The 14,350-nt window shown below is 39.5% G+C and overlaps 1 protein-coding gene across 1 annotated transcript in view; it reads left to right on the plus strand.

The window, feature by feature from the left end:
* MCTP2 (multiple C2 domains, transmembrane 2) overlaps positions 1-14,350 on the plus strand; it is a 100,729-nt gene that overhangs the window by 44,732 nt on the left and 41,647 nt on the right. The window contains 5 exon segments of the mRNA XM_009084877.1: positions 7-80; positions 1,835-1,937; positions 11,006-11,107; positions 12,062-12,136; positions 12,945-13,064. Coding sequence (XP_009083125.1) covers positions 7-80; positions 1,835-1,937; positions 11,006-11,107; positions 12,062-12,136; positions 12,945-13,064 — 474 coding nt within the window.

Genomic DNA, 14,350 nt, shown 5'->3' on the forward strand with positions numbered 1-14,350 from the left:
TTAGAGCTGGGAAATGACATGCTTCAAACACACACCGTTTACAAGAACCTCAATCCAGAGTGGAACAAAGTTTTCACGTTGTAAGTGGATTGATTTTGAAACCATGCAGCAACTCCTGTTAGCAGCTTAACTAGAAAAGCTATTGACTTTGAGAAAATACAAAGGTCAAGTTTAAGATATATCATTTTTTCATAGACAGGGAGGATGTTGGAGAAATCTCAAATATAACTCAATTAAAGCCTTTTGCCTTTTACTAGTTCTCGCATGGAGTTTATTAATAGAAGTCATTAAAAGAAAAATTACTGTGATATTTATAGGAAGAATCATGACTAGACATAATGGAGTCATAGCTGGATCCAAGAGATAATGTAACAGAAAGTTGAGACCAGATACTCAAGCCTCCATTTCCGTAATTTAAAATACAATATGTTTCATTGAACCCTGTTAGAATTCTTGTTTAATTTGAAGTAAGCAGAAAACTAGAGCTCCTGTTGTCCCTGGTGTATCTTCTGAATTTAAACTAGCCAAACATAGCTTGCTCCAAATTTTTATGGAGATCCAAGTATCCTCTTTTTTATTTTGTTGACTTTATTAATAACAAAAGGTATAATTCCAGTATTGCTTTAAAGCAGCACATTTTTTAAATCTTGCTTTATGCTGATGAAGTTTTTTGTGAATAAGTGAGTGAGATAAATGTCTCCAAGACTGTAGCAGTATGTGGCAAGGAAGTCAACTGCCAGGGCTGGCAATGGAGTGTTTATGATATTTGCATCTTTCCACTGGTAGAAGAGTTTGAGAATGATAAGCTTCTTGCAAAAGCATCATTCAGCTGGGCTGTATGAGAACACAATAAAAAGTATCTGATGGCTTTGATAGAAGTACCTTGCTGGATTTATGTTTAATTTCTGCATGTCTCTGAGTCCTTTCTCTTACTTTGTTCCCAAGAAGCTTTCACCCATCACTGTTTTTTCTGAGATTGTGCCAGCAGATGGGTCTTGTCAGATGTTCAGCCAGCAAAATAAATCCAAAAGAATCCAAATTTATTTTATTTAAAGAGAAAGTTTGTGTCTATACTTCCTGTCGATCTCAGAAATATCAGCTACAGACTGTCTGTAACTTTATTACTAATGTTGCATGGCTAATCCAAACACCAAATCTACAGAGCCAGTTAGGAACTCCCTTATCTCCTTAGATTTTTGTCCATTGAAAAAAGTTCGAACTAAGCACCTTAAAAGCTATCACTGTTTTAGATTTGTTTTGGAACAGTGTAGGTTGTTTTGTGTGGATGAATCCATTTTAGCTGGAGCATTCACTGCTGCCAGAGATCCCTTCTCATCATTTTGAGAATTTCTGCAACACATTTGTCTCTGTGTGTCATTGTGCAGTTTTAATATTTTATACCACTGGTAGCTGTATCATATGTAAAATTATAATGGCTTGGAGAGGAATGTGGAAGTTTGGTTGCAGAGGAGTCAGGTTTCAATGTATTTTAAAGCCATAATGTCTTGAAAACAGTGGGTTTTATTGTTGTTTGGGTCACATCACAAAACATGATATGTCTGCAAGCTGGAAATAGCATCACTAATACACACAGAAAAATATCACTGTCTGGTAGTTTTTTCACCTACTTATGGGAGTGAAACACGAGGGGAAAGCTTGGGGAATACCCATCATTTGATTCATTTTGGGGGGAATTTAATTAAATGCTAATTTTATACTCCAAGGTAATACAAACTTAATTAGTAAAACAGTATTCTCAGATCTTTGTGGATGAGACTGTGTGCATGTGTATTGAATATTATTTTTTCATGTGTCTGCACTTTTTTTGTTCCAGCCCTATTAAAGATATTCATGATGTTCTGCAAGTGACAGTGTTTGATGAAGATGGAGATAAACCCCCTGATTTTCTTGGAAAAGTTGCCATCCCTTTGCTGTCTGTAAGTTACCATACCACATGTATCATTCAAACATTGATGGTTTTGCTGGGAACGAGTTGTATTTTTTTCTCTACAGCATAAAGAAACACAGATTTAGAGATAAACAGGTTTTGTGATCTGTACATGCCTTAGTTGGCAGACTTTATAGTTCTCCTTAGTGTAACAAGCATTGTCAACCCATTTAAGCACAAATTTGGTTGATTGGAAAAAAAACTGCAGAAATGTCTGTACTTCATCAGTACCATGTGCCATGTAGGTCTGAAAAGATAATTGAGTCATTCTGTATGTTTCCACATCATCTTCTGAAGGTAACATTTTAAGCATGTCTTTGTTCTGTCTTGCTTCTTTTTGCTCCAAGAAAGTAATTGCACATAACAGTAGGATTGACTAGAGATAGCTGTTGTTATTGGCACAGCTGAATAAAATTACCTAAAAGGGGTGTTTTCCACTCCATAGTGCTTTTAAAGACTGGTGGCTTTTGTTCTGTAAACAAATATGTGAGGAGTGAGCGCTACCATGGGAGTATAAAATCAAAACTGGAAACAAAGCAAGCTCAGGGGAAAGTGGTTGCTCTGGAGATTAAGGAGAGTTGAAGCTTTTTCAGAAATAGCCAAAAAAAGGCCAAGCTAAAGAGAGTGGAACATGAAAGGGTCATTAAAAGACTTTAATAGAGAAATAGGGGAAAAGCAGCTTTGTGTTTGGTAAGACTGATTTAATTTTGAAACAAGGCTGGTAATAATAGTGAGTAAACCAGATCAAGAGGATGTAAACATCTCCATGTGTATGTGCAGTGTCACAGTGTAGTTTTTACAGTAACATTTAGGAAGAACTTTCTAGGCTGTGACTTACTGAATCAATTAGTAGATTAGGCTTGAAACAGCATGGGACTCTTGTGTCATATCAGTCAAGTTGTGTAAACAGGTTTAATTGTAAGTATGGGGGTTTCCTTGAGTTTTGAGGCAGTGATGGTTTGCAGCAGGTTCCCTATGCAGAGGAGGGGATGTGACAGGTATTTACACAGTGTGTTGGAGGCTGCTGCGTTGAGTGAGCCCTGCACAAACATTTGGGGGGATGATTTATTACACAAGCATCATAGTGTGATTCTTGGGGTTGTCCTGTGCAGGGCCAGGAGTGGGACTCAGTGATCCTTGTGGGTCTCTTTCAACTCAGAATATTCTATGATGACATTTATGCTTGCAATGTGTTGCATGATTCCGGCGCTACGCGCCGTGGTGAGATGCTCTCGGTAATGCACGGTGTGATGCTGTGGGTAATGGCACTCTCGAATAGGCAGATGGTGGATCCTGATTGAAATTACAGACTACAAAATTGCAGGATTGTTTTGAAACATCCCTGTGAAAGCGTATTCACCTCAGCAGAAAGGCTGGCACACGTCTTTCAGGGTTAAAGCAAGAGCTTGTCTCTGAGTTTTAGAGGTGGGCTGCTGCAGGAAAGGCAGTGATAGGTTCGTGTCCTACCAGACATGATTTTCGAGACGGAAGGGAAAGATCCCATCTGATCAAGGCAGGCCATACAAGCCCCACAGCATCAGCATAGTTTAGATAAGGGGCCAATCAAGATCAGAGAGGGGAACTGTAGATATTTGATGTTTCCAAATAAATAATGAAATGCCCAGAATACTCTTGAGCTGACTTAGAGGATATGATCCCAACCTAAGGAATGCTTTATAGTGGTAAAGAAATAGGCCAGTGTGCTCCAGTTTTGTTATGATTTTGTCTAAATAAGTGTATTTCTTGTGTATGTGAAGTAAAAGCAATGTGGCTTCTGAATCTCTTCATGAAAGTGTTTGTTTTCATCCACGCTGTGCTCTTTCCAAGTCACACTGGAGTTTGCAACAGAGGAGCCCCTGCAGTTCAGGGATATAAAGATCTTAAGCTATAGGAGCTGAGGAGTAAATACTCAGCTCTTGGTGTCCCACATGCTGTTGTGTGCTTTGCAATGCTCTTTCCTCTGTGGCTCAGACTGCAGGTTCTTTTTGGGGATATTTTAGATTGTTCGTCTATTTTAGTGGCTTGAGTTGTCCATATCTCCTGTTTCCGAACAATATTAGAGTCAGTTGGGCATGGAGGATGATTTGATGTTTACAGGGAGGAAAAAACCTCTTAACATCTTTTATTCCATTTTTGATCACTTTGTTAATTTTTCCCCAAGTCCTCATATCTCTGATGTTACTGGAAGAGAGTGGCTGGAGCAGCTGCTCTCCTGCAGATCCAGAGCTTGCCAAATGGTCTGCATGATCGGCAGCAGGCTGTGTGGGCTCACAGTGAGAAGATGTTAGATTTGGATTTTCTGTTGATTTTATAGGCATTTGTCAAGTATCCCTTAGGAAGCATGTAACAAGGCAGAGGAGGGGAATGCATGTGTGTGGTAATGTCCAAACTATTCAGTGTAGGTTTTTTTGTCCAAGGTTTGAGACAAAAAAAATGAAATAAAAATTGTTTATCCTTTCCCTTGCCAACTGATCTTCTTCCTTCCCATCCAAACTTCTCTGCCTCCTATTTCAGTCAAATTTAGTGTAAATATACTTGTCTCTGCTTCTGATTAAAAAGCATTTTGCACCTATTAACTTGGTCTGCTCAGACAAAGAATGGTAATTTTCTAAGCTCTTTTTCTTGAAACAGGAATTTCAATGTATGTTGTCATTTTAACTGTAAGTTTGAATGTATCCTTTGAACCATTTAGATAAATATACTAAAAGAGAACAATAGTTAAAGACTCAAGGAAGCCTCACAAATCATGTAGGTTTAATTTCTCTAGGTAATCAGGACTAATATTTGCCTGGCATTAAATTGTCTTTTGAAAATAGATGTGCATTTGCCAGTTTTTTCCCTGTTAAAAATGCACAGGTTTGACTTGTGAGCTGTCAGCACATGAGGGAAGTTTACTTCAGGAATTGTTCATGGATGACTAGATTCTTTTCTTAATGAAAAATTGCCTTGAATAAAGTATGTGTTGGAGGGATATGCAATGTTTAATTAATTTGACAATGAATTTTGGGTTAAATGTGTTCAGTAGTCCCACACTGGCATTTTGCAAACATGAGTACACCTTCAGCATCACATTAACACAAGAATGATCTTAGTGCACAAAAATTCAGGGACTGTGACATTTTGTGTGCTTTCCATTCATCCTTGACTGTGGTCTAGGATTACTACAGGCACCAAATAAGAAAAATAAAAAACTGGACAGCATGAGAAGAGTTTTAAGGTGTCAAATGATGAATAAAGATGCAAACTTGACATTTTTCAGATAGATGTGATGAAGCAGTATTGGATAAATACACATTTTGGTAGCAAGAGGCTGAATTTGGGGGATAGAGGGAGAGAAATGATTTGTATTTTACATTTTGCTTTTCCACGTTGATCAACCTATGGTACATTTTTCCTCCCGTCCTTTTTGTCAAACCAGTGCTCTCCTCTAAAGCATGTGTAACATACCTCATCTCAAATACAACTCTGGTCAGCAACTTTCACAGAAGCAGAATTTAAACTGGGAAAGACACAGATTAGTGCTACCAGGGTATTCAGTAAAATGGATCACTCACGTGCCAGAGATGACCTATAGAGTGTGGCTTGCCTAACCTTTGAGCTGAGAGGGAGATTGCTGTCTTGGAGCCTGGGGAGTGAAAGAGAAGACCATGTACACCACTGAACAGAGCAGGCTTTTGTGCTAGAAACTGAGGAAGAACCTGGGGAACAGAGAACTAGGGCAAAAACTTTATTACTTCAAGAAAGAAGTTTGATAGGTTTAGAAGTTTTGTAGGTTCTGGGGGACTTGAACTAATTATCAAAGAAGTCCTTTCCATCTCTGTGTTCCTTTGTGCCCTAGATCTTAGTAAAAGCAACCGTGTGTCTCTTTGTGAGGGTCTGTCTTTTTTCCTCTGCTTCAAGAGACTCCTATCTCCTAGAAGGCTGCAAGTTATTAGAGGCATGGGAGCTTATAGTGTGCTTCAATGAATTTGAAAGCAGAGAATATCAAATATCCTCATGGCGAAAGACCTTTGAGTGAAGAGTTGTAGAGCAGAATGGAATGTTTTTTTTATCTGCCGGATTATCAGCTCAGAGTAGTCCTCAGCTGCACCCTTTTTTCAGCAAACAGGAAGAGGTCTATGAAATATTTTCAAGTGCCAAGCAAGGTCAGTAGCCAACGATACACTGAAAACAAGTATGCCTTTCGCAAGCTAAATTGTCTAAACCATAGCCTGGATTCAGAGAACAGACACCCGATGACTGCAGTTACTTAGCACTTGACCATAGCACAGTTTTCCAGGAGAAAGCTTAAGAGTTTGAGGAAAAGTGAAATGACTGTGTTTATGCAATAGAGACAGCTGTGAAGTGTGTCGTCTGTTCTGACTTTTATCCTGATCGTGAACCAGGATTTTTGGTATGGGGAAAAAATCTCCCACATCTCTTCTAGAAAAAACAACACCTTGTTTCTGAAATTAGATTCTCCCCCGACCACGCACTGCTCACTGATACGGTATCAACAGGAATGATTTCTCAAGTATCACCTAGGATCCTTGTGCTCCCAGGGTTTTCAGCTCCTTCTCAGACTGGCTGGAAGCCTTCATGTGGCTGCCTGGTTTCTTTCAATTCATCAGCTCCATATCTATTTGGTCTTTGGATATCAAACTTCTGCCAAGAGCCCAAATCTCCATTCTACTTTGGATCCCACAGAAGGTTGTTAAAAGTGAAGTGTTTGGGGCAAAGTGTTTTGGGGTGAATGAACAGACATTTTGTACAAAATTGGTTCACCATATATGACAATGCTGGGGAGAAACAAAAACCTCTTTATTCGTGTACAGGTGGATTAAATATGTGGCTTGCTTTCATCTTTTCCTGGGGAAATCTGTCCTTTGATAAGGGTAGGTGTGTGTCTATTACAAGACAGCTTTATGTTATTCAGGGCAAATGGGATGACATTGTGCATCAGCAATGAGCTCGAGCAGGAATATCAGAGGTCCCAAATGCTTTAGATGAATTACCCTTGGAGAGTAGCCATTACCCTTTCCACACGTCACGGGTGTTGATGTACAGAGGTTTAAGCCAGTGTTCTTCTGTCAGGTCATCAATATATGACATTGAATCTGCATCAAAGCTGGATACAGAGTGAAGTTTTCTTAAAATCAATGTTAAAAAAAAGAAGCCACTAAACCATATTTCTTTGAGACAAGAGCAATGAAAAAACACGCTTTGCTGCGTAAGGGTCCTGTCTTCTCTGTGTTTTGTGTCATATCAATCTCGGCTTTTGCTATTTCATTAAAATTCCCAAGCGGTCAGAAGGTTGTTGCTTAATAGATTTAGCATTGGCTGGCTGCATCAATACTGTGTTTAGTCACATTTGTTTTACTGGGGACATCTGTGTGAAGAGTTTAGCAAATATATTCATTCATTTGAAAGGAACCTGGTGCACTTTGGACCTTGACTGTACGGTGGTCTCATGTACCTGAACATTTCCTTCAGTTAAAGGCAACTTCTGGCAGTGTTTTGCCTGAAGTGCCTCTGTAGGTTTAAATACTTAATGCAAACAGGAATTTTAGCTTGTTCTCCAACTGATAATCTCCTTTGTGTGGTCTGGTATGGAGGAGGGATATGTATGATGTAGAGTATTTAATTTGTTCAGTGAAACTATGGATGTCTTTCTGTGTTGACTCAGAAAATACCCCAAACATCAGAAATTTCCATGGGGTGAAAATCCAAACTGTTTTTCTGATGGTAACCTTGCAAAATGCAGCATGTGGGCGGGCACTAGTGTCCTCATGTTAATCCCAGGGTTATGGGCAGTCTTGGCTGGTGGTTGAGCCCCAGTATGCTGTTTGCTATAAAGAAGCTTTCAGTGAATGCAGACATTAGTATTCAGTGAGCATATAAAGCATCATCAATAAGGAAATAATATTATGTCTTTTAACTTGCTTACCTGCAGATATTTTTGCATTTAATTCGAATAGTCTTTTCCTTCCCTTTTCCTGTAAGTAGATGTTAATAATCATAACAAAAATAACCTGTTTTAGACACAGCTACCAGGAGTATTCATTGAGTAAAATCCATGTGAGATCCTCACATGGTATGTAGCAAAAGGTGTTTGGGTGATAGAAGAAACCTGATCTTTTTGACATTGAGGTTCATCCTAGGAGCCCAGCCCTGGCTGCTCACAGCTGGAGGGAGTGTTAAAGCAGTCTTAGCAAATAGCAGAAACTGGGGAAAAGTACCCAGAGAGGAGAAAGAAATAGATCCAAAATGAAATTAATATGACTGTGTGTCTCTTGAGGTTGAGGAAGAAGCTGAACAGAATCTGAACTCTGGCTCAAGAACAGCATGCAATGAAAACATAGAGTATTTTGCATGTTTTTTTCTGGGCACAGTTGAGACATGCCACCGATCTAATCTCCATGCAGTCACGGGTGTTAGCATTACCCTGTACCTTTTGTTGAACTGCACTGCCTCAGCACATTGCCAAAACTCTAAGAGAGTCTTTTGTTTGACTTCTTTTTCAGGTGTTTTTTTTAAATTATCCAATTGAAAATGTAGTGGAGACAGGACATTTCATAGCTAGTTGCTCTTTCATGTGTTCTTTTTAATTCAGAAGAAGGTCAAAAGCTAGGATATGAATGTTTAGTCTTAGGCTGAGTTATAATTGCACATCTTTTTCCAGACAATTCAAACACCTAGAATTAAAGATGCCAAATGAAACTGACTGTAAAACTATATTTGCACTGCATTACTCTCTGCCCTGTTCAATTTTAGAATAGCAACAATAATAATGACACAATTAAAAATGCTTCCCAAGCAACCCCTATTTCCAAATCCAGACAGAGATGGAAGCTATTTGTTGCTGATTTAAAACTTGCTGTGTGAACACACCTGCAGACACACCCAAAATGTTTGATTCATCTCCAGCTCTTAAAATGAAGAGTCTTTTCCCCAAAGTCCAAAGCGTTTTTTGAGTGCAGAATACCATAGGCTCAAATACATTTCTTTTCCTTTTTCTATCAATATAGCAGCAGTGACATTTTCTCTCATTGTGGGTTACGCTCTTGAAAGATGTGAGAAAGAATTATATCCCAAGGAATATAAAGAGAGCTTCCTAGTAGTTGTTGCTCCTAGTGTAACAGGATGAAATGTGATGATACGTGTACCTGAAATACATGGAAATTCAGCTCCCAAATTAATAATCCAGAATTAGGATATTGTGATATATATTGGACATCTGAATTCCTGCAGACACACTGGGAAGAAAGTGCATTCTATCCTGTTGCAAGAGAGCCCATGAATCAAAGCTCAAGCTAAATCTGCTGCTGGGGCATCCCCTTGGACCAACAGCCTCAAACCAAATCCTTTTGACTCTGTGTTCTTACCATTAGTAAATCCATTTTTCATTTAATTTGGTAAATTCAACTAAATCTTTAACTTCCAAACACATTTTTTAGTCATTCAGTAATTTTAAAAATTATTTTTTACCCTTGTTTGAAGGAGGAAAAACAAACTGGTAAAATAGCAGAAACCTTTATGACAGGTTGATGATGCTGTATGTGATCATTGGTCTCAGGACCACCTGATGCCAGTCCATTTGGCCCTAGAAAAGTGTCTAGTCACTTCAGCAGCTCTTCTGTTTTGGGGCTTCAGTTCTATGAAGTAGATTTTTACCTGCCCCTTTTCTGGGAGGTGTAGAATCCTTTGCTGCCAGCTCTAAGCCTGTGCAAACTCTCTTGTGGTGAAATCAGTGGTGCTTTGTGATGAGTTTAGGCCAATGCCTGTTTTTGTTATTATTTATTGGTATCAAATAAATTCCGCATAGCCATGGATAACTGGCAGCATCCTGTTAAGAAAGGCTTTGGATGAGAACGTAGTTAAAAGCTGGAGGTCCAGGTTGGACACCACTGTGGATGTGAACCTGGTTCTTATGAGAGCCCTGTTCCCTCTCAACACGTAGTCGAAAAACCATCTACCCTTTGATGAGCTGTTTGGTATAGAAAGGGTGGAGCAGCATTGGAAAGAAAGTGACCTTTCCCTTGTCTTGTGAAATCACTTTGTTCCCTGGCTCATGTCTGCCATGGTTTATATGAATGCCTCTTCTAAATGCCAGAGCAGCAATAGCCATTTTAAATATGGTTGCAATTTCATGCCCCCAAATTTCCTCTGTTATCTTTAATCCTTGATCATTACAGTCCCTCAATGTAGCTTTTTGGTAAGCTGCAGGTTTTTATGTTACTGCTGTTTAGAATTAACTGGTCTGCTTCCTAAAAAGCCAAATGTTTAATCAATACATATCCTACTGTGTATAATAAATACATTTCTGCCATCACTTTTTGAAGAGAGAATGCTTTTGGTTTGAGCCAAATAGTTTACAAAATGGTGAGGGAGGGTTTTTTTTCGTTGCTTGGGTTGGATTTTTTTAATAGATGCTTAATGAGATAGGGCCAACCGGTGGATTAGAGTCTAGAAATTGTATTGAAATTCAGGGGTGGGGTGGGGTGGGGGAGAAGTCTTTTACAGGAATTAGTTAATTTTGAACATTTGTTACATTAGCATTCGCTCCACTTCAGCTGATTCATTTCTTTGGATTGCAATTGTTTGCTGGGTAATAATTTGACAACGTTGCAATGAACTAAGCATTAAGAAGTGGTTTCATGTACTGGAGTGTGCAATAGGTAGGTAAAGTTGTTGTTTGTGGCTCTTTTCCTGAACTTTGGAAGAAAAATCCCATTTGAAACCTGTAATAACGGAGGCTGATTACTTCCCATCAGCTCACTGGCTTCCAGGGCAGAATTTTCAGACTGGTTATTGCGTGCACTGCTCTACTATAAAGTACAAGGTCTGTAAATTAAAGTTGGACCATAAGAGATTTAATCTGCAATTTTATAGGTCTCTAATCCAACAGTCGTTTTGTATTTCAGGCTCCAAGTATATTATCAGGGTTTAGGGAAGGGTTGAGGGGTTTTTTTTGTGCTTGGGTTATATTTATTTATTTGTTTGCAGTGTCTTTAAATTACATTGTGAATTACAGCCAGGAAAATATTGATGCTTTTTCTCCCCCTCCCCAAACTATAGATTAGAAACGGTAAACAAAGTTGTTACACGCTGAAGAATAAAGACTTGGAACGTGCTTCAAAAGGAGTAATTTACTTGGAGCTGGATGTCCTATTTAATCCTGTAAGTTGAAGTATTTTCTCTTTGCTTATCGCTGGTATAAGAAAAGTGAGAATCTGCAAGGACAAGGGTGGGGGTTGATGCTTTAAAAACTGGGAACCAAGCAGGAAAAGTCCTGACCTGGCTGCATCTGGTGGTGGAGGGGTGTTTGATGTCGTGGGTGAATAATACTGGGCTGTCAGAGTTCTGTGGTGGCCCCTCCGGGTGGATGGGACATAGCAGGGGCATTTTTGGGCTGACAAGTGACCACAAGCACCTTAGGAAGGAGGTGTTGATTGCCGTGGCCACAGCTTCAATTGCAACAGCCGAAAAAGGGCTTAATGTTCATCTTATTATACATTACTTTTAACACCTACTTCGTCCCCAAAAAAGCTGACCCATGATGTTTTCTTCCCAGGGTGTTGACAGGAAAATTAATGAGGCATGGACACGGTGCGCTTAGTTTTTAGGTGGTTGAGTCAGTCTCAATCGTTTATACCCTACAGCTTTTTACCGAGTTTAATCCTATTTATAAAGGCCATCACGGGCTGCACCACAGCTCTGCTCTTGCTCAAGTGAGTCGAGCCTTGCCCAATTTAATTCATCTGCATTTTCCTTAGCATAGAATCATAGAATGGTTTGGATTGGAAGGGACACGAAAGCTTATCTCAGTCTTATCTCCCTGCCGTGGGCAGGGGCACATTCCACTAGATCAGGTTGCTCAGAGCCCCATCCAAACTGGCTTTCAATGTTTCCAGGGATGGGACATCCACCACTTCTCTGGGCAACCTGTGCCAGTGCCTCACCACCCTCAGTGTAGAAAATTTGTATTAAGAGCAACACTTGAGTCACGAAGAGGCTGAAAAGAGTGAGAGATACTGAAATTCCTAATCTTCCTGAACAGCACAGGTGACATGAAACTGAAATATCGCATTGAAAACTACATGATGTTATTTTTATAATTTTCTTTTCTTTTAGATAAAAGCTAGTATGAGGACATTCAAGCCCCGAGAAAAGCGTTTTACTGAGGAGAACCGCAAATTTTCTAAAAAGGTGAAAATTGTGTCTGGGCTAAACTCTTGCATCTGTTTTGGAAAGATTTGAATTACTGTAGCATGGCTGCAAGTACAAAACCTATTTATGCATAAAATGCCGAACACATGTAAATTCAGTGTATTTCTGTATATATTAAAAGGTTTGTTTGTGTTAACATGAAATTGCTTTCTGATCTAGCTTGCATCAGTAGTTCTGCTTCATGCTTCAGAGTGGGGAAAATGATAGCTGTGGATTTTGCACAGTTCGCAGCACTTAAAGCTCAATGAGAGCCTTATTCCCTTCTTTAGGAAGGAAGAAACCAGGGCTAAATTCCTTATGTAAAAAGTCCATAGGATTTTAGAACAATGGCCATTACTCTTTTTTAAAATAAAGGTGCCCTGTAATAAGTGTGAAATTCTCTATTTATTTCTATGGATTAATCCAAAACATGTAGAGAAGAGATTCAGTGTTTTGACTACATTTTCTCTGGCCCTTTTCCTGAGACACTGATGTATTTTGATAATTGTACAAGGATGACGGTAGGTTTCTGTGACTGTTTTATTTAGTTTTGGCATCAAGGCATGTCTTTTTTCTTTTTTTTCTTCTTTTTTCTCTTAAGGGTAGAGGAAAATCTGGAAGGTTTGGGTGTAATCAGAAAGCAGACAGGAGCTGGAATGTGTCTCTGAAATAGAGGCTTTATTTGTAAAATGTGCCCTGGCATGTATTTGTAGTTTAAATTATCCCTGTTTCTGAAGCAGTAGTAGGATATTAGTGTGTTTGATTAAACTCCTCTTCTCCTCCCTTCCTCCCACTCAATATTTATCAGATCTTATCAAGAAATGTTGATCGTGTGAAAAAAATCACCATGGCAATATGGAATACAATACAATTCCTTTGGAGCTGCTTTCTCTGGGAGTCCACGGTAAAGAGCTTGATAGCATTTGTGGTAAGTGGATTTCTTCTTTTATTGCATGAGGCTAAGTGATATAAGATCTTGAGTGTTACTGTGCTTTCCTCTCCACCAGCGCCAAACCCTTTGTCATTTGCGCTTCTTGGTGTTTTATAGCTATGTGGCTGCAGAGCTATGGGTTTCAAGTTAGCTTGGGCCACACTGGGCCTGCTGGGGATGGAAATTAGACCTTCAGGAATAGTCTTTCTTCACCTGATGCAGAAGTATTCACCAACCTGTACCAAGCATTGATGATGCCCATGTCCATGGTGGGTGATGCCGCCATTCAAAGGCTGTGATGGTGGTGGAATTTTTAATTATTTTTGATGTAAAACGTGGCAACTGGGTGATAGGAAAGGAAGGAGGTGGTGACCAAGAGGGTGATGTAGGGAGATGCCTATGATCTGAGTGATGCAGTGAGCTGATGGGTCTTGTCCCTTCCATCTTCCATTGCAATGAGGCAGCACTTCATTACAGGTTATCAATGCTGTGCCTGTGTTGACATTGCCTGTTGCAAATTTATTCTCTTGATTGTAATAATGCATAGGTTTAAAAAAAAAAGAAAAGGGTGGTCAGTAAGTTCTGCTGTATTCTGCAAACAAAAAGCCAAGTTCTCCACCTGTCTGTTCGACTTTTCAGCTCTCTCCTTTTTCCTCTTGGTAGTAAACACCCCATTTGCAGTTTTCTCATAATCCACTCAAGCACAAAAAGGTTTTGCCTGCTTTTTATTCTGCGGTGTGACATTTTCTTCATGCTTGAAATGTCTGGCATGCCATTAAAGGTTGCAAAATCGTTTTGTGGTTGTCCAGCATGCAGAAAGAAAGTTTTTGAGTTGAGTGTTTATTAAGCAGTATAACAGCCACATCTCCAAGGTTTTCTCCTGCTTTTACTTTCTGTGAATTGTAAGATGCTGAAAGGGTTTTTTTCAGGAAAACACTTCAGTGTATTTGACACAGATGAGTAAAGTAGGCTATCCCTGATGGAAAGAAGGTCCAGAGCAAAGACAGGAGCTGTCTTCACCCTGTAGGTCAGAGGGATGGCTGACACGTATGAGTGGGTAGGATGAGAGGGTCTTTTCTCTGTATTTTTATGTCTTCTGTTGCTTGAAGTTCATTTACATCATATTATGTATATTATATATGGTGAATGGCTCAAGAGCTGGTGGAGAGCAGAGTAGCTGGTACCTTGCTGAAGTCCATGTGGCTGTGCCCAAGGGAATAGAATGGTCACTCATGCTGGGGCTGGAAAGGGAGGACCCTATGTAAAATCCCAGTGCTGATGTC

This window comes from Acanthisitta chloris, unplaced genomic scaffold (assembly GCF_000695815.1).
Source record: "Acanthisitta chloris isolate BGI_N310 unplaced genomic scaffold, ASM69581v1 scaffold14801, whole genome shotgun sequence".
NCBI lineage: Eukaryota > Metazoa > Chordata > Aves > Passeriformes > Acanthisittidae > Acanthisitta > Acanthisitta chloris.